Genomic DNA, 14268 nt, shown 5'->3' on the forward strand with positions numbered 1-14268 from the left:
GCGCTTGTAATAAGTGCAAGCACGACATCCTCATCCTCCGGTGGACCATCTGGTGAAGGCAAAGGCAGGTGAGAAAGGCAATCGGGGACCATGTTTTGCTTTCCAGGCTTATATTCCCGTTCATAACTGAAAGAGAGTAGTCCTGCAGACCCTCGAGCAATACGGTACCCTGCTCTTCCCAGTCCTTTCGTGGTGAGCGACGTCGTCAAAGGGCTGTGGTCTGTGCACAACTTGAATGTGTGGCCCCACGGGTAAGTTCTCCATCTTTCCGTAGCCCAGACACAAGCAAGTGCTTCTTTTTGGACTGTAGAATATTTCCTCTCAGCATTACTTAGTCTCCTTGAACCAAACGCAACCGTCCTCTCTGTGTTGTCCTCACGCAGTTGTGTGACAACAGCCCCAAGGCCATAATCAGAAGCATCAGTAGTTACAAGTGAGGGCAATGCAGGACTGAACAGTGCAAGTACTGGACTATGAACAATCAAGTCTTTCACTGTTTCGAAACTAGCTTGTGCATCTTCTTGTCCACACTAAGGTTGAACTTCTCCGTAGTAATTCCCGTAACGGTTCAATGACCTCAGGAGGTCATCTAGTCCAACCCCCTGCTCAAAGCAGGACCAATCCCCAACTAAAGCATCCCAGCCAGGGCTTTGTCAAGCCTGACCTTAAAAACTTCTAAGGAAGGAGATTCTACCACCTCCCTAGGTAACGCATTCCCATGTTTCATCACCCTCCTAGTGAAATAGTGTTTCCTAATATCCAACCTAAACCTCCCCCACTGCAACTTGAGACCATGACTCCTTGTCCTGTCATCTGCCCCCACTGAGAACAGTCTAGATCCATCCTCTTTGGAACCCCCTTTCAGGTAGTTGAAGGCTGCTATCAAATCCCCCCTCATTCTTCTCTTCCGCAGACTAAACAATCCCAAAAAGAAAAGGAGGACTTGTGGCACCTTAGAGACTAACCAATTTATTTGAGCATAAGTTTTCGTGAGCTACAGCTCACTTCATCGGATGCATTCAGTGGAAAATACAGTGAGGAGATTTATATACACACAGAACATGAAAAAATGGGTCTTATCATACACACTGTAATGAGAGTGATCACTTAAGATGAGCTATTACCAGCAGGAGAGCGGGGGGGAGAAAACCTTTTGTAGTGATTGTCACGGAGTCCCCGGGCGATGCTCTGGAACTGCTCCCTACAAAGCCAGGCAGGACTCTGGGGCAGTCTCCTCTCTGGGAGCAGCCTGTCTGCAGGACACACAGCTCACCCGGCTTCCCCCTTCCTGGGTCTGACCTCGGAGCATTCAGCCTCCTCTGCCCCTCCGTGCGCTTCCCACAGCGAGTCCGCCCAGGCGGGGTCCTGGGGAAGCCAGAGGGTCCTGCCCCCCAACTTCACAGTCAGACGGGACTCTCAGCCAGCCAGTAAAACAGAGGTTTATTAGACGACAGGAACATGGTCTAAAACAGAGCTTGTACATGCAGAGAACAGGACCCCTCAGCTGGGTCCATTTTGGGGGGCAGTGAGCCTGACAACCACGTCTGCCCTTCACTCCATGTCTCCAGCCAGCCCCCAACTGAAACTCCCTCCAGCCCCTCCTCCTCTGGGCTTTGTCCCTTTCCCCGGGCCAGGAGGGCACCTGATTCCTTTGTTCTCCAACCCTTTAGCTCTCACCTTGCAGGGGGGAAGGGCCAGGCCATCAGTGGCCAGGAAACAGGGTGTTGGCCATTCTCTGTGTCCAGACCCCTGCACACACCTGCCCTCTAGGGCTCTGCAATGATCATACACCCTTATCCCACCCCCTAGATACTTAAGAACTGCCTAGGGGAAACTGAGGCACCCCCACACTCTTCAGAAGAAACATTAAGAACAGTCCCACTTCGTCACATCGATAATCAGGGTGGGCCATTTCCAGCAGTTGACAAGAATGTTGGAGGAACAGTGGGAGGTGATGGGGGGGAGTAAACATGGGGAAATAGTTTTACTTTGTGTAATGACCCATCCACTCCCAGTCTCTATTCAAGCCTAAGTTAATTGTATCCGGTTTGCAAATTAATTCCAATTCAGCAGTCTCTCATTGGAGTCTGTTTTGAAGTCTTTTTGTTGTGATATTGCGACTTTTAGGTCTGAAATAGAGTGACCAGAGAGATTGAAGTGTTCTCTGACTGGTTTTTGAATGTTATAATTCTTGACATCTGATTTGTGTCCATTTATTCTTTTACGTAGAGACTGTCCAGTTTGACCAATGTACATGGCAGAGGGGCATTGCTGGCACATGATGGCATATATCACATTGGTGGATGTGCAGGTGAACGAGCCTCTGATAGTGTGGCTGATGTTATTAGGCCCTGTGATGGTGTCCCCTGAATAGATATGTGGGCACAGTTGGCAACGGGCTTTGTTGCAAGGATAGGTTCCTGGGTTAGTGGTTCTGTTGTGTGGTTGCTGATGAGTATTTGCTTCAGGTAGCGGGGCTGTCTCTACACAAGGACTGGCCTGTCTCCCAAGATCTGTGAGAGTGATGGGTTGTCCTTCAGGATAGGTTGTAGATCCTTGATGATGCGTTAGAGGGGTTTTAGTTGGGGGCTGAAGGTGATGGCTAGTGGCGTTCTGTTATTTTCTTTGTTGGGCCTGTCCTGTAGTAGGTGACTTCTGGGTACTCTTCTGGCTCTGTCAATTTGTTTCTTGAACAATTTTTTTCAGCTGAAGTGAAGAAACAGATTGACAGAGCCAGAAGAGTTCCCAGAAGTCACCTACTATAGGACAGGCCCAACAAAGAAAACAACAGAACCCCACTAGCCATCACCTTCAGCCCCCAACTAAAACCCCTCCAACACATTATTAAGGATTTACAACCTATCCTGAAGGACGACCCATCACTCTCACAGATCTTGGGAGACAGGCCAGTCCTTGCCTACAGACAGCCCCCCAACCTGAAGCAAATACTCACCAGGAGTTCAAGAAGCATAGGGTTCAAGGCCAAGGCATAGTTTGTGCCTTGGGGAAGTTTTTAACCTAAGCTGGTAAGAATAAGCTTAGGGGGTCTTTCATGCGGGTCCCCACATCTGTATCCTGGAGTTCAGAGTGGGGAGGGAACCCTGACAGCCACCTGGAAAGATACCCTGAGACCACTGCATGCGTCACCGAGCAGACAGGGAGGGGACTTTCAGATTTCCCAAGGAATGTCCAGGGTGGGGCTGACGGCTGGTCACCTGAGGGCGGGGCAGTAGAGTTCAAACCGATGGCCAGGGAGGTGAGAGCAGGCATTGTGGGGCACCTCCCGGAGGCCAGGCGCAGCCCTGTGCCCACCAGGGAGTCTCCACTGGCACCGTGGCGCCGTACCCCGGCCCAGGAAGCTCGATGCCGCTCGTCGGGGTGGGTTTTTAGAGCACGGCATCTGTGCAGTTTCTGTGCATGCGGTGGCTTGGCCTTGTGACCCCTCGGGCGTCACAGCGCAAAGCTGCTTTACTGCCCAGAAACTTGCCAGTGTAGAATCAAACACATTGCGATACAAGTACAGAGCCAATATTCATAACTTCAGCTACAAAAATGATACACCCAGACAGACAGCATCATCCTAACCAGCAAACCAGAACCTTCCCCTAGACACCGCACACGACAACCTTTGTACAATATCTGCTGCAAATATATAACAGTGGTTGCAACAATGCTATATACGGTCCCAGTTCATGTCAATAATGTCACATCCCCAACACAAAATTGATGCAGGAAGGGATGACACCAACGTCACTGACTGCATCCCAAGAGCTCCCCATCCTTGGTTCTGTCTTACTACAGCAAGTACTGGGTTAGAAGCCATATCCGTGTATAACAGAAATGCCATGTTATCAAAGCCATGTTCAAAAACACGATTGAATCTTTTTACAAACTCAAGGTAAAACTTGGTTAGAACAACAGTGGATTGGATCTGCTCTTGCAGCATGGTTCCTTTATGTCTCATGTGATCTTGCCAAGAGCTAAAGAACATAGCTACTTTATCCATACAAGCTCTGGCAAATGTTTGAAACCCAATTAGCATCAAGTCAATGTAGATATTAATGTTGTTCATAGTACAGGAATCTTGACATTTAGCCATGAAAGCAATATGGTAGTGTGCCTCAGTTTCCCTCACTAACCTGCCCACCCTGTCAGTCCAGCTGACTTGGAGCCCTGGCATCTCCTGATTGGCCATGGTGACTGTCAGTCTCAGACTGACTCCTCTTCTGCCCTTCCTCGTTCTCGTGGTATTGGGAGAAAAGCAACCAAAAAAACCCACTAAGTTTTATCAAGCTCCCTTGCATTCCCCCTTGCTAAAATCCTGCCATTGCCAGAGTGCTCACACCTGCACAGCCAGGTCCTATATTTACAACAAACATGTACACACATCATAGTATATATAGAAAACTAGGGCTGTCAAGGAATAAAAAATGTAATCGCGATAAAAAACATTAATCGCAATTAATCATACTGTTAATAATACCATACCATTTATTTAAATATTTTTGGATGTTTTCTACATGTTCAAATATATTGATTTCAATTACAACACAGAATACAAAGTGTACAGTGCTCACTTCGTATTTATTTTTGATTATAAATATTTGCACTATACAAAACAAAAGAAATAGTATTTTTCAATTCACCTAATACAAGTACTGTGGGGCAATCTCTTTATCATGAAAGTTGAACTTACAAATGTAGAATTATGTACAAAAAAAACTGTATTCAAAATAAAACAATGTAAAACTTTAGAGCCTACAAGTCCACTCAGTCCTACTTCAGCCAATCGCTCAGACAAACAAGTTTGGTTACAATTCGCAGGAGATAATGCTGCCCACTTCTTATTTGCAATGTCACCTGAAAATGAGAATAGGCTTTTTCATGGCACTGTTGTAGCTGGCATCACAAGATATTTACGTGCCAGATATTTACGTGCCAGATGCGGTAAAGATTCATATGTCCCTTCATGCTTCAACCACCATTCCAGGGGACATGTATCCATCCTGATGACAGGTTCTGCTCGATAACAATCCAAAGCAGGGCGGACAGACACATGTTCATTTTCATCATCTGAGTCAGATGCCATCAGCAGGAGGTTAATTTTCTTTTTTGGTGGTTCGGGTTCTGTAGTTTCCACATCAGAGTGTTGCTCTTTTAAGACTTCTGAAAGCATGCTCCACACCTCATTCCTCTCAGAGTTTGGAAGACGCCTCAGATTCTTAAACCTTGGGTCGAGTGCTGTAGCTATTTTTAGAAATCTCATATTGGTACCACCTTTGCGTTTTGTCAAATCTGCTGTGAAAGTGTTCTTAAAATGAACATATGCTGGGTCATCAACTGAGACTGCTAGAACATGAAATATATGGAGAGTGCGGGTAAAACACAGATCAGGAGACACACAATTCTCCCCCAAGGAGGTCAGTCATAAATTTAATTAATGCATTATTTTTTTAACACGCATCATCAGCATGGCAGCATGTCCTCTGGAATGGTGGCTGAAGCATGAAGGGGCATACTAATGTTTAGCAGATCTAGCACATGAATACCTTGCAACGCCAGCTACAAAAGTGCCATGTGAGCGGCTGTTCACACTTTCAGGTGACATTGTAAATAAGAAGCAGGCACCACTATCTCCCATAAATGTGAACAAACTTGTTTGTCTTAGCGATTGGCTGAACAAGAAGTAGGACTGAGTGGACTTGTAGGCTCTAAAGTTTTACGTGGTTTTGTTTTTGAGTGCCATTATGTATAAAAAAAATCTACATTTGTAAGTTACACTTTCACGATAAAGAGATTGCCCCACAGTACTTGTATGAGGTGAATTGAAAAATACTATTTCTTTTGTTTTTACAGTGCAAATATTTGTAATAAAAATAATAATATAAAGTGAGCACTATACACTTTGTATTCTGTGTTGCAATAGAAATCAATATATTTGAAAATGTAGAAAAAAATCCACAAATATTTAATATATTTCACTTGGTATTCTATTGTTTAACAGTTAATCACGATTAATTTTTTAATCGCGATTAAATTTTTTGAGTTATGAGTCAACTGCGATTAATCGACAGCGCTGTAGAAATCGTTAATAACTAACAAACCAATTTCTAACACATTTTACATTCTATTTTCACTTGCTTGTACTATTCATTAAAACAGCACATGAAACCAGTAACAATCAGATCTAAGTGTAATGAGCAGTTGTGACAAATTGGGGTTTTATTCACCTTGTTATGTTGCATGTGAGTCCCATACTAATACGGTGTGTACCTCAGTTTCCCTTTGTACTGCACCAATGCTTAGGTGATGGGAATTTGGTGTGTGACTTTCGCTGTGGCCTTTGGGCAGATGTGGTTGCCCAGCTCTACACGTAGGCGATGGCCTTTGTAACCTGAGACCCTGGAGGGGGATGCGACCAGGTGACTCTTTGCCCAGGAAGTGAGACAAAAGGCCAGGAGGAGGAGCAATGGGCGGGTCAGAGGTCGGGTCACTGGAAGCTGGGGAGTCAGGATTTTTGGGGACTAGATATGGGGGAGTCCAGGGCGTCTGACCCAGGATTCCCAAGATGGACTTGGCTGAAAGTCACTGATTTCTGTGCTAACAAGCTCTGTTTTAGACCGTGTTCCTGTCGACTAATAAACCTTCTGTTTTACTGGCTGGCTGAGAGTCACGTCTGACTGCGGAGTTGGGGGGCAGGACCCTCTGGCTTCCCCAGGACCCCACCTGGGCGGACTCGCTGGGGGAAGCACACAGAGGGGCAGAGGATGCTGAATGCTCCGAGGTCAGACCCAGGAAGGTGGAAGCTGTGTGAGCTGTGTGTCCTGCAGACAGGCTGCTCACAGGAAGGCAACTGCCCCAGAGTCCTGCCTGGCTTCGTAGGGAGCAGTTCCAGAGCATCTCCCAGGGACTCTGTGACAACTGGTGCCAGAGGTGGGATAAACTGCACGCCGGGGACAGAGCATCCTGCAGTAAGTGACTGGGGAGCAGTAAAACAAAGGGGGATTAACGAGGACCAGGCTCAGAGAGGTGAGGTTCCAGGAGGCGAAGGGGCCTACGACTTGACCCCTGAGAGGGAGTGGACCTCCGAGAAGGGCTGTCACACTGAAAGGGTCCCCCCAAGCGCCGTGGGGAGCTGAGAGAGCACAGGCCTATGAGTCCGTGACCACTTGGGAACGGCGTGGAGATGGCCTATAACCATCCCTTAGAAGGACGTTGTGGAGCTGTGCAGGGAGAGAGGACTGCACATTGGAAAGTTCACCAAGGAGCAGCTGATTGCTCGGTTGGAGGAGAATGATCGCTCTAAGGAGCCGGTTCCTGACAAAGCTGAGGTCCTGAGAGAGGCTGGGAGCAGCCCCAGGGGCTGCCCCAGGCCTCAACCCAACTGAGGCCACGGGAGGGGCTGAAAGCAGCCAGGCGATCATGGGACCCACCTATCCAACCAGCAGGAGATCTTCACAGCCAAGTTCCCCGTCGGTGGAGCTGAGATGGTTGGAAGTGGAGCTGAAACTGGAAGAGCTGGAGGACTGTGAGAAGTAACGGCAGGACCGTGAGAGAGAGTGAAAGCACGAGGAAGAGCAGAGACGGCATGAACTGGCGACGGCAGAGCTGAGAGGCAGAGAGATCCCTGCTGGGGTGAGTGGGGATGGGCCAAGGGTGGCTAAGCCCGCAGGGAACTCCGATATCAAAGTGGTGTCTCAGTTTAAGGAAGGGGTTGATGTAGACACCTTCCTCACTGCTTTTGAGAAGGCATGCAATGCGCACCAGGTTGACCCTACAGACAGGCTCCAGCATCTCACCCCCTTACTGTGTCCCAAGGCCATAGGGATGTTCAGCCAGATGGATGGGGTGGAACCTGGGGACTATGAACTGTTCAAACAAGCCCTGCTGCGCAAGTTTGAATTGACCCCCGAGGTATACAGGAAAAGTTTCCAGGGTGTGCAGAAGACCCCGGGGATGACCTACCTGCAGATGGCCACCTTGATGGGTGACCGCCCTTCTGTGGTGGTTAAGCACTGGAACAAGTTACCTTGGGAAGCTGTGGAATTTCTGTCATTGGAGGTTTTTAGAACAGTTCAGACAGACACGTGTCAGGGATGGTCTCGATAATATTTAGTCCTGCCTCAGTGCAGCGATTGGACTAGATGATCTATCAAGGTCCCTTTCATTTCTACATTTCTATGATTCTATGATACAGACAAACCAACAGGAGAGTACAAGGAAACGATGAGACCATTTCAGTCAGCATGATGGGCAGTTGAGAGGGGGGATTGAATTGCTGAGAAAGAGAGAGATGGGGAAATATATTCGCAACCCAGCATGCTCCACCGATGCCGTATGACCCCTCTACATTAAGTAGTTCCCCATCACTCTCCTTGTCCCAGGTCACTATGCAGTTTTAAGTAGCCTGCTGCAGATGGTGAACTAAGAACTATTTTCAAATAATAATAACACAGAATGGCACAATATTTTTCCGTTGGAACAAAGTTTATTTGGTACCTAGAGTCCAGAACTCACGAAGGGCTGAAACTTTCTAAGAGAAATGAACCTTTGAGCTGGGAGCACTGAGAGTGGATAGCCCTGTGCGAACGTAAAGGCCATTTAGAAGGGGAGCACCATTTCCTTGGGACTTCAGTAAGGTTGGTGCAATCTCTACCATAGACTGATGGAGAGTGAGGAAAGGAGTGAACCCAGGGCAATAAAGCTGCCAGGAGTGTCTCAGAAAGGCCCCAGCTAATGGGAGAGATTTCGGAACCATCCAGGGAAGTCAGAGAGGGGCAGGTGGGCGTCACGACTGAAAAAGCCAAGAGAGATAAAAACACAAGAGACTCATTTGCCTCCCGCGCTAGAGTATTGCTGAGAAATGAACTAAACTGCAGCGTTGGGGGCGAGGCAGCGATTCTGGGGGGGTAACCAGAGAGCGAGGGGGAGATGGAGACAGAGACGGGCGACTCTGCTGGGCGAGACGCTCGAGAGAGGCCAGAACAATTCAAGACCGGGTGGGCACAGGAACCGCGGAGCTGGAGAGCGTGTTCACTGTGCTGCTGGGGTTGGAGTTGGAGCATCGCAGGGTGGAGAGTGCTGCTGAAGGATTTTCCCCCGCTCTACATTTCGTTTCCGGGTGAAAACGTTTGTGCCGACCCTGCAGGGAAGCACAGAGCTGGTGTTACTGGCCTAGCATGGGCCTGCACTGGGGGCTGCCCAATACAAGGAGAGGCAGGAGCACCAAGCTCCCCTGGGGATGCTCCCCCCTCACAGGATGCCCACACTCCCGCTGGGTTGCTCACCCATTAGCAAGTTCTTGAAGAAGAGCGATGGGAGGACATGGCCCTGCCCCGGCCTGACCCACCAGGGGATCACACACAGCCCTGGGGTGTGACAGGGCCCAGGGAACTCAGCACATTTGGGGAATAAACCTTCATTCATGTTCACACCACCTCCTTCTCCTCCAGCCAGGTACAGGGGATGGATTTGTGATTTTGGGCTGAGAGCCCTGCCCTGCCCTTGGCCATCTCATCCCGCACAGCCCCAGAGCCGGGCTCGGGATCCCAGCCCTTGGCACAGCGCCGAGCAGAGACGGGGCCAGGCCCTGCAGTCCCAGCTCTGCAGGCTGCACCTTCGCTCCTGGGCAGTCTGTGCCCCGTCACCCACCTGGTCGCTCTCCAGCCATCTCCAGGGGATCCAACCTCCTCACGCAGCAGCCACATGGTCTTCAGAGTTTCCTTCCCTTTATCATCCACGAAGCACTGGCCCACGAAGACGGTTGTCGAGTCTGCGAGGGAGCCGGAGAGGAGACAGAGGGAGAGACGGTGCCACGTGCTCGGTGTCCCCCAGAGACACCGAGCCCAGAGCCCAGGGTGGAGGGAGGGGGTGCGCTCTGTGGCGATGACACGACTCCCGGGCCACAGGCATACAAAGAGCCCATCTCTCCCCGATGACGCACTTTCCCAGGCACCGGCCCAGACGGCGGAGCAGTGCAATGACTCCATTTTCAGGGGCGGCTCCATGAGCCGGGTCAGGGCCAGGAAGGGGAGAGGCCTGCAGGCTGGGGGACACTTGGACTCCGCCTCCCAGGCCCCACATGCCGAGGCCATCTCCAAAGTCTGCTGGCTTCCTCCTCACCATCACCATCTCCACCTCCTCACCATCTCCTTCAGGCCCTGGTTCTACCCCTCAGCCTCTGGCCTCCCCAACCCTCGGCAGGCCATACAAAGTGCAGCTGATATCTTCCTCCCGGTCATTTGATCACGCCATTGTCCTCCCTGTGATCAGCTGCAACCTGGCCTCCCAGGTAACCCAGCCCTGGGGACCTCCCCCAGGTATCCCAGTGTCCAGCCTGCCATGGCTGGTCGAGCCAGAGGGAGCTTTTGGAAACAGACTCCGTCTTGACGTAAAGATTCCAAGTCATGGAGGATCCACCATGTGCCCAGCTCAGTTGTCCCATTGGCTAATCACCTGCACCGGTAAAAAGTTCCACTTCATTTCTAATTTGGATACGTCTGGTTTCAGATTCCAGACACCTTTGTCTGCCAGATTAAAGCATCATCGGCTGTCAGGAAGCTCTCCCCATGCAGGTTCTTGCAGGGTTTAGCTTCACTGCGATAGCTGAAGTTAGTCCCCTGCGTTACAGCACTAACCTAGCTGCAGTGAGAGCGGCCACACCGGAGTTACACGGAGCCACTGGGTGAGCAGAATGATTGAATTAGCTGCTGATGAGTTGTTGTAACTGGAGCTGTTTCACCCCCCGTCCCCCTGCATTACTAGCTAGAGCCTCAGCATCACTCAGGCTTCAACCCACCCCACACACCCCATGGACCAGCTATCTGGAATTTAGGTAAGCTAGACACGTGTGTGGCCAGGAGTCGAGTTTGGGGTGACTCTCAAAGTGTAACTTGAGCTAACTGCTGTGCACACCCATAGGCCATGATCAGACACCTCCGTAACCTTCTCTTGTATCAGCTAAATAGATTGAGCTGCGTCAGTCTCTCCCCAGGCGGCCAGTTTCCCAGAGCTCGAACCATCCTGGTAGCTGTTTTCTGACCCCTTTCCAAGACTGTAATATCCCTTTGAAATGCGGACAGCAGAAATGGACACAGTAGCCAGTAATGGGCTTGCTGGTGCCATATACAATTCATTATTGAACACAATTACTGCACTGAGTCACATATTTCCCACAACCATTTCTGGCACGCGAACAAACCAAAATAATCCTCCAAGTGCCCCCGGCACCCCCCATTCATGCTGACAGTAACTCCCCCCCACCCCAGCCCCGAAGCAGCGTGTGGTACGTACTTGAGAACTTCTCCCAGTTCACAGTGAAGCCGAAGGTCGGCTGGCCCCTCTGTTTCGCGTCATGCTGGGCTCCCTTCAGGGGCGACCTGCGGATACAGTTGCTGGTGGCCGTCACCGCTGTGAGGTAGTCGCCGGAGAATTCTCCTGCATCGTTAACTTCATGTATTTCCATCAGCGAGCGCAGCTCATTCCGCCACAGTCCGGACAGGTCACACTGAAAGGGGAGCAGACGTGGTCCCACGCACCGCACTGCATGGTCAGACACTCAGCTGAGACCGTGACCCCGAGAGCCCCAAAGGCAAAAGAGAGACCCTGCAAACTAGGAAATAAAAACCAAAGTGCCTCGCCTGCGCTCTGGTTCCTGAGATCCCAGGGGACCAGCTGGTCATGAGAAGAACCTCTGGCCCAGGTCATTGTGGGCGTGGAGGTTGCGTTCCTAGTGGCCATAATTTCTGATGGAAGATTACTGAGCTCCTGGCTTTGTCCAGCAAAGATCCTTCCAGGCAGGGTCCCAGCGCACCAGAGGGAATGGCCTTGCAGATTCCCCTGCGTCTCGCCATGGTCAGCGTGTGCTTTTACTGAAATCCAAGCATTGCATTCCTCGTGCTCGCTCCCACACCTGCACTGTGGAGCTTCCTGCCCGCAGGTCAGGGATGGGCACTGCTGAGCACAGACTCGAAGAGCCGGAGTCCGACCTTACACAGCATGAAGCAGAGAATGGCCAACGCCAACAGTTCAGCACGTGACTCCGACCCCCCAGACCATAGAAATGTGGGGCTGGATGGGACCTGGAGAGGCCATCTGGTCTAGTGCTCTCTGCTGCCGCAGGCGGACGTTGTACCTAGACCACCTCTGAGAGGGGTTTATTTAACCTGCTCTTAAAAACCCCCAGAGACAGGATGGCGCAGCCCCAGTGCTTAACACCCTGATGGCGGGAACGTAGATCTGAGTATCTAACTTAAATCTCCCCTGGTGCAAACTGAGCTGAATCCCTCCTGCCCTCCCAGCTGGGCACTGTCCTCTTCGTGGCAGCCTGTTACAGACTGGACTCGTTATCAAGTCCCCTGCTCGGCTGGTCTCCCCTACACTAAACATGCCGAAGTCAGGCCCCAAAACAGAGAGGTTTAAAAAAGGTGTTGTGGTTTTTGTCCTGTCGAGCCACCGGCCCCAGCACCTGCCAGGCCACCACCCGCTGACATTTCGCCAGATCGACGGAGCAAAGGGATTCTGGCCCCTGTGGCAGAAACTATCCCTGGAACAACCCTCTTGGCCCCTCGGCCTGCCCGATCCTGAGACAGCCCAGAGCCAGCGCCCAGCCCCCTCGGCCCCTCACCCTGCCCAGTCTGCCCCATACCTTTCTCTCTGAAGAGGTGCCAACAGTCACCAGAGCCAGGGCGAGGAGCAGGGAGAAGCCGATTTTCCCCATCGTCACTTGGAGTAGAAGCCACCTGCAGAAGCCAATTGAGTCTCCCCAGCACTTAGTCTGGGGCCACCAGTCAGGCCCCGTCTTTATATCCCCTCGCAGCAGGCAAGGGCTGCAACCTGAGCTGCGCTGGTTCTCGCCTTGCTGGCAGTTCCCAGAAGCGAACGGGCACTTCGGTTATTTTGTTTATGTCTCACTGACATTCAATCTCCAGCCCCAGCTGCTGGCAGGGCCAGCAGGACAAAATGAAAAGAAGGGACGTGTGACCTGGGCAGTGATGTGAGGAGTGCAGTCAGTGACCCCCTATAGATAGATCCCAGCACACAGGAGAGGCGGAGCGAGAGCACCCTGTGAAGGTGCCTTAGCCAGGGCAGCAGCAGGCGGGAGAGGTAAGCTGAAGTGCTGCTCATTGAGCCTTGAGGTGCTGACAGGCCAGAGGCCTCCCCGGGTTTGCTGGCATCTCCCGGTTGGAATAACTCCGACAGTGGTTCCTGGGATAGAAGGTTTCTGTCACCAGCCCCACACAGTGTCAAACGCATCTGAACATGCGTCTCTTTTCAGTGGCAGTCCAAAAAGTGAGGTCCCCTTGGTGCTTTCTGCTGGGAGCCCAAATCCTGAGAGTGCTCCTGTAACCCAACGTGCCTAGGTCAGTCCACACTGGCACTGCCAAAGCCAGGGCAGGCTGCAAAAGCAGAGCTGATTCTCCCCAAACTGGTGCGTAACACTGAAGTTCGACTCACCAACCTGTCACACACAGTGCTCCTGATCCCCACCACACTCGTTGTCAAGAAGCCAAAAACAGAAACCACCCAGCCCCCTTTATTGCATTCCAGCCTCTGGCTCCCAATCAGCACCTAGGTCCAGTACAGTGAGAAGTTATTTAAAACTCTACTCACTATACAAAATGTTCTTGTAATCCCCAAATCGCCAGCCACATTCCCAGATCAATACTAGTTTGGATCTTACCCAAAATACCACTCTGCCAACCAATCCTTTAGTATCGAAAACTAAAGGTTTATTAGAAAAGAAAAGAAAAGAAAAGAAAAGAAAAGAAATGTTAAATGGTCAAAGCAGTCAGACACATACATGTGACTTCAGAGTCCATACATCAGGTTCTTAGCAGCATGGGTGAGTTTGCTGGCTTGTAGAGTCCCTCTGGAGAACATCCACAGCTTGGACGGGCCATTCAGTCCTTTGTTCAAAGCTTCAGTGGGTAGAGAAGTTGCTCTAGAGGTGGGAACCAGGATTGAAGACAAAATGGAGAAGCTGCAGCTGCCTTTTTGTATCCTTTGCCACATGGCTCGTACATCCTTGGTCCCAGACACAAGCTCCCAGCACATGGGCATGGAAAAGCTCCTGGAGTCCCCTGTCCATAAGCATGTCCCTACATGTCCGCTGATTCATCGGCATAGGCCCTGGCGTCTCTCAATGGGATTGCTGTACAGCTGATTGCCCTTGATGGGTCGTCAAGCAGGCTGGGTAGTGCTGCTGTCAGTCTGCCTGGGGGGGCCGCCTAGAAACACAGCACAGGTTGGGGATGCAGGTATATCACA

General features: G+C 50.8%; 1 protein-coding gene across 1 annotated transcript; it reads right to left on the reverse strand.

The window, feature by feature from the left end:
- Nucleotides 1-9033: 9033 nt before the first annotated feature.
- On the reverse strand, nt 9034-12718 carry LOC140911991 (avidin). Its single transcript, XM_073346144.2, has 4 exons — nt 12647-12718; nt 11293-11506; nt 9652-9772; nt 9034-9142 (listed from the first exon to the last, which is right to left on the reverse strand). The coding sequence occupies exons 1-4, from the start codon at nt 12716-12718 to the stop codon at nt 9034-9036; spliced, it is 516 nt and encodes a 171-aa protein (XP_073202245.1).
- Nucleotides 12719-14268: the final 1550 nt, after the last annotated feature.

Source organism: Lepidochelys kempii, chromosome 5, assembly GCF_965140285.1.
Source record: "Lepidochelys kempii isolate rLepKem1 chromosome 5, rLepKem1.hap1, whole genome shotgun sequence".
NCBI lineage: Eukaryota > Metazoa > Chordata > Testudines > Cheloniidae > Lepidochelys > Lepidochelys kempii.

Bases quoted from the DNA above. Each gene is read 5' to 3' on its own strand.
- LOC140911991 (XM_073346144.2), bottom strand. From the start codon at position 12,718: ATGGGGAAAATCGGCTTCTCCCTGCTCCTCGCCCTGGCTCTGGTGACT. The intron at 11,507-12,646 runs GTATGGGGCAGA...CTCCCCTTTCAG, and splicing joins GCACCTCTTCAGAGAGAAAG to TGTGACCTGTCCGGACTGTG. The intron at 9,773-11,292 runs GTACGTACCACA...GCTCCCTCGCAG, and splicing joins GAACTGGGAGAAGTTCTCAA to ACTCGACAACCGTCTTCGTG.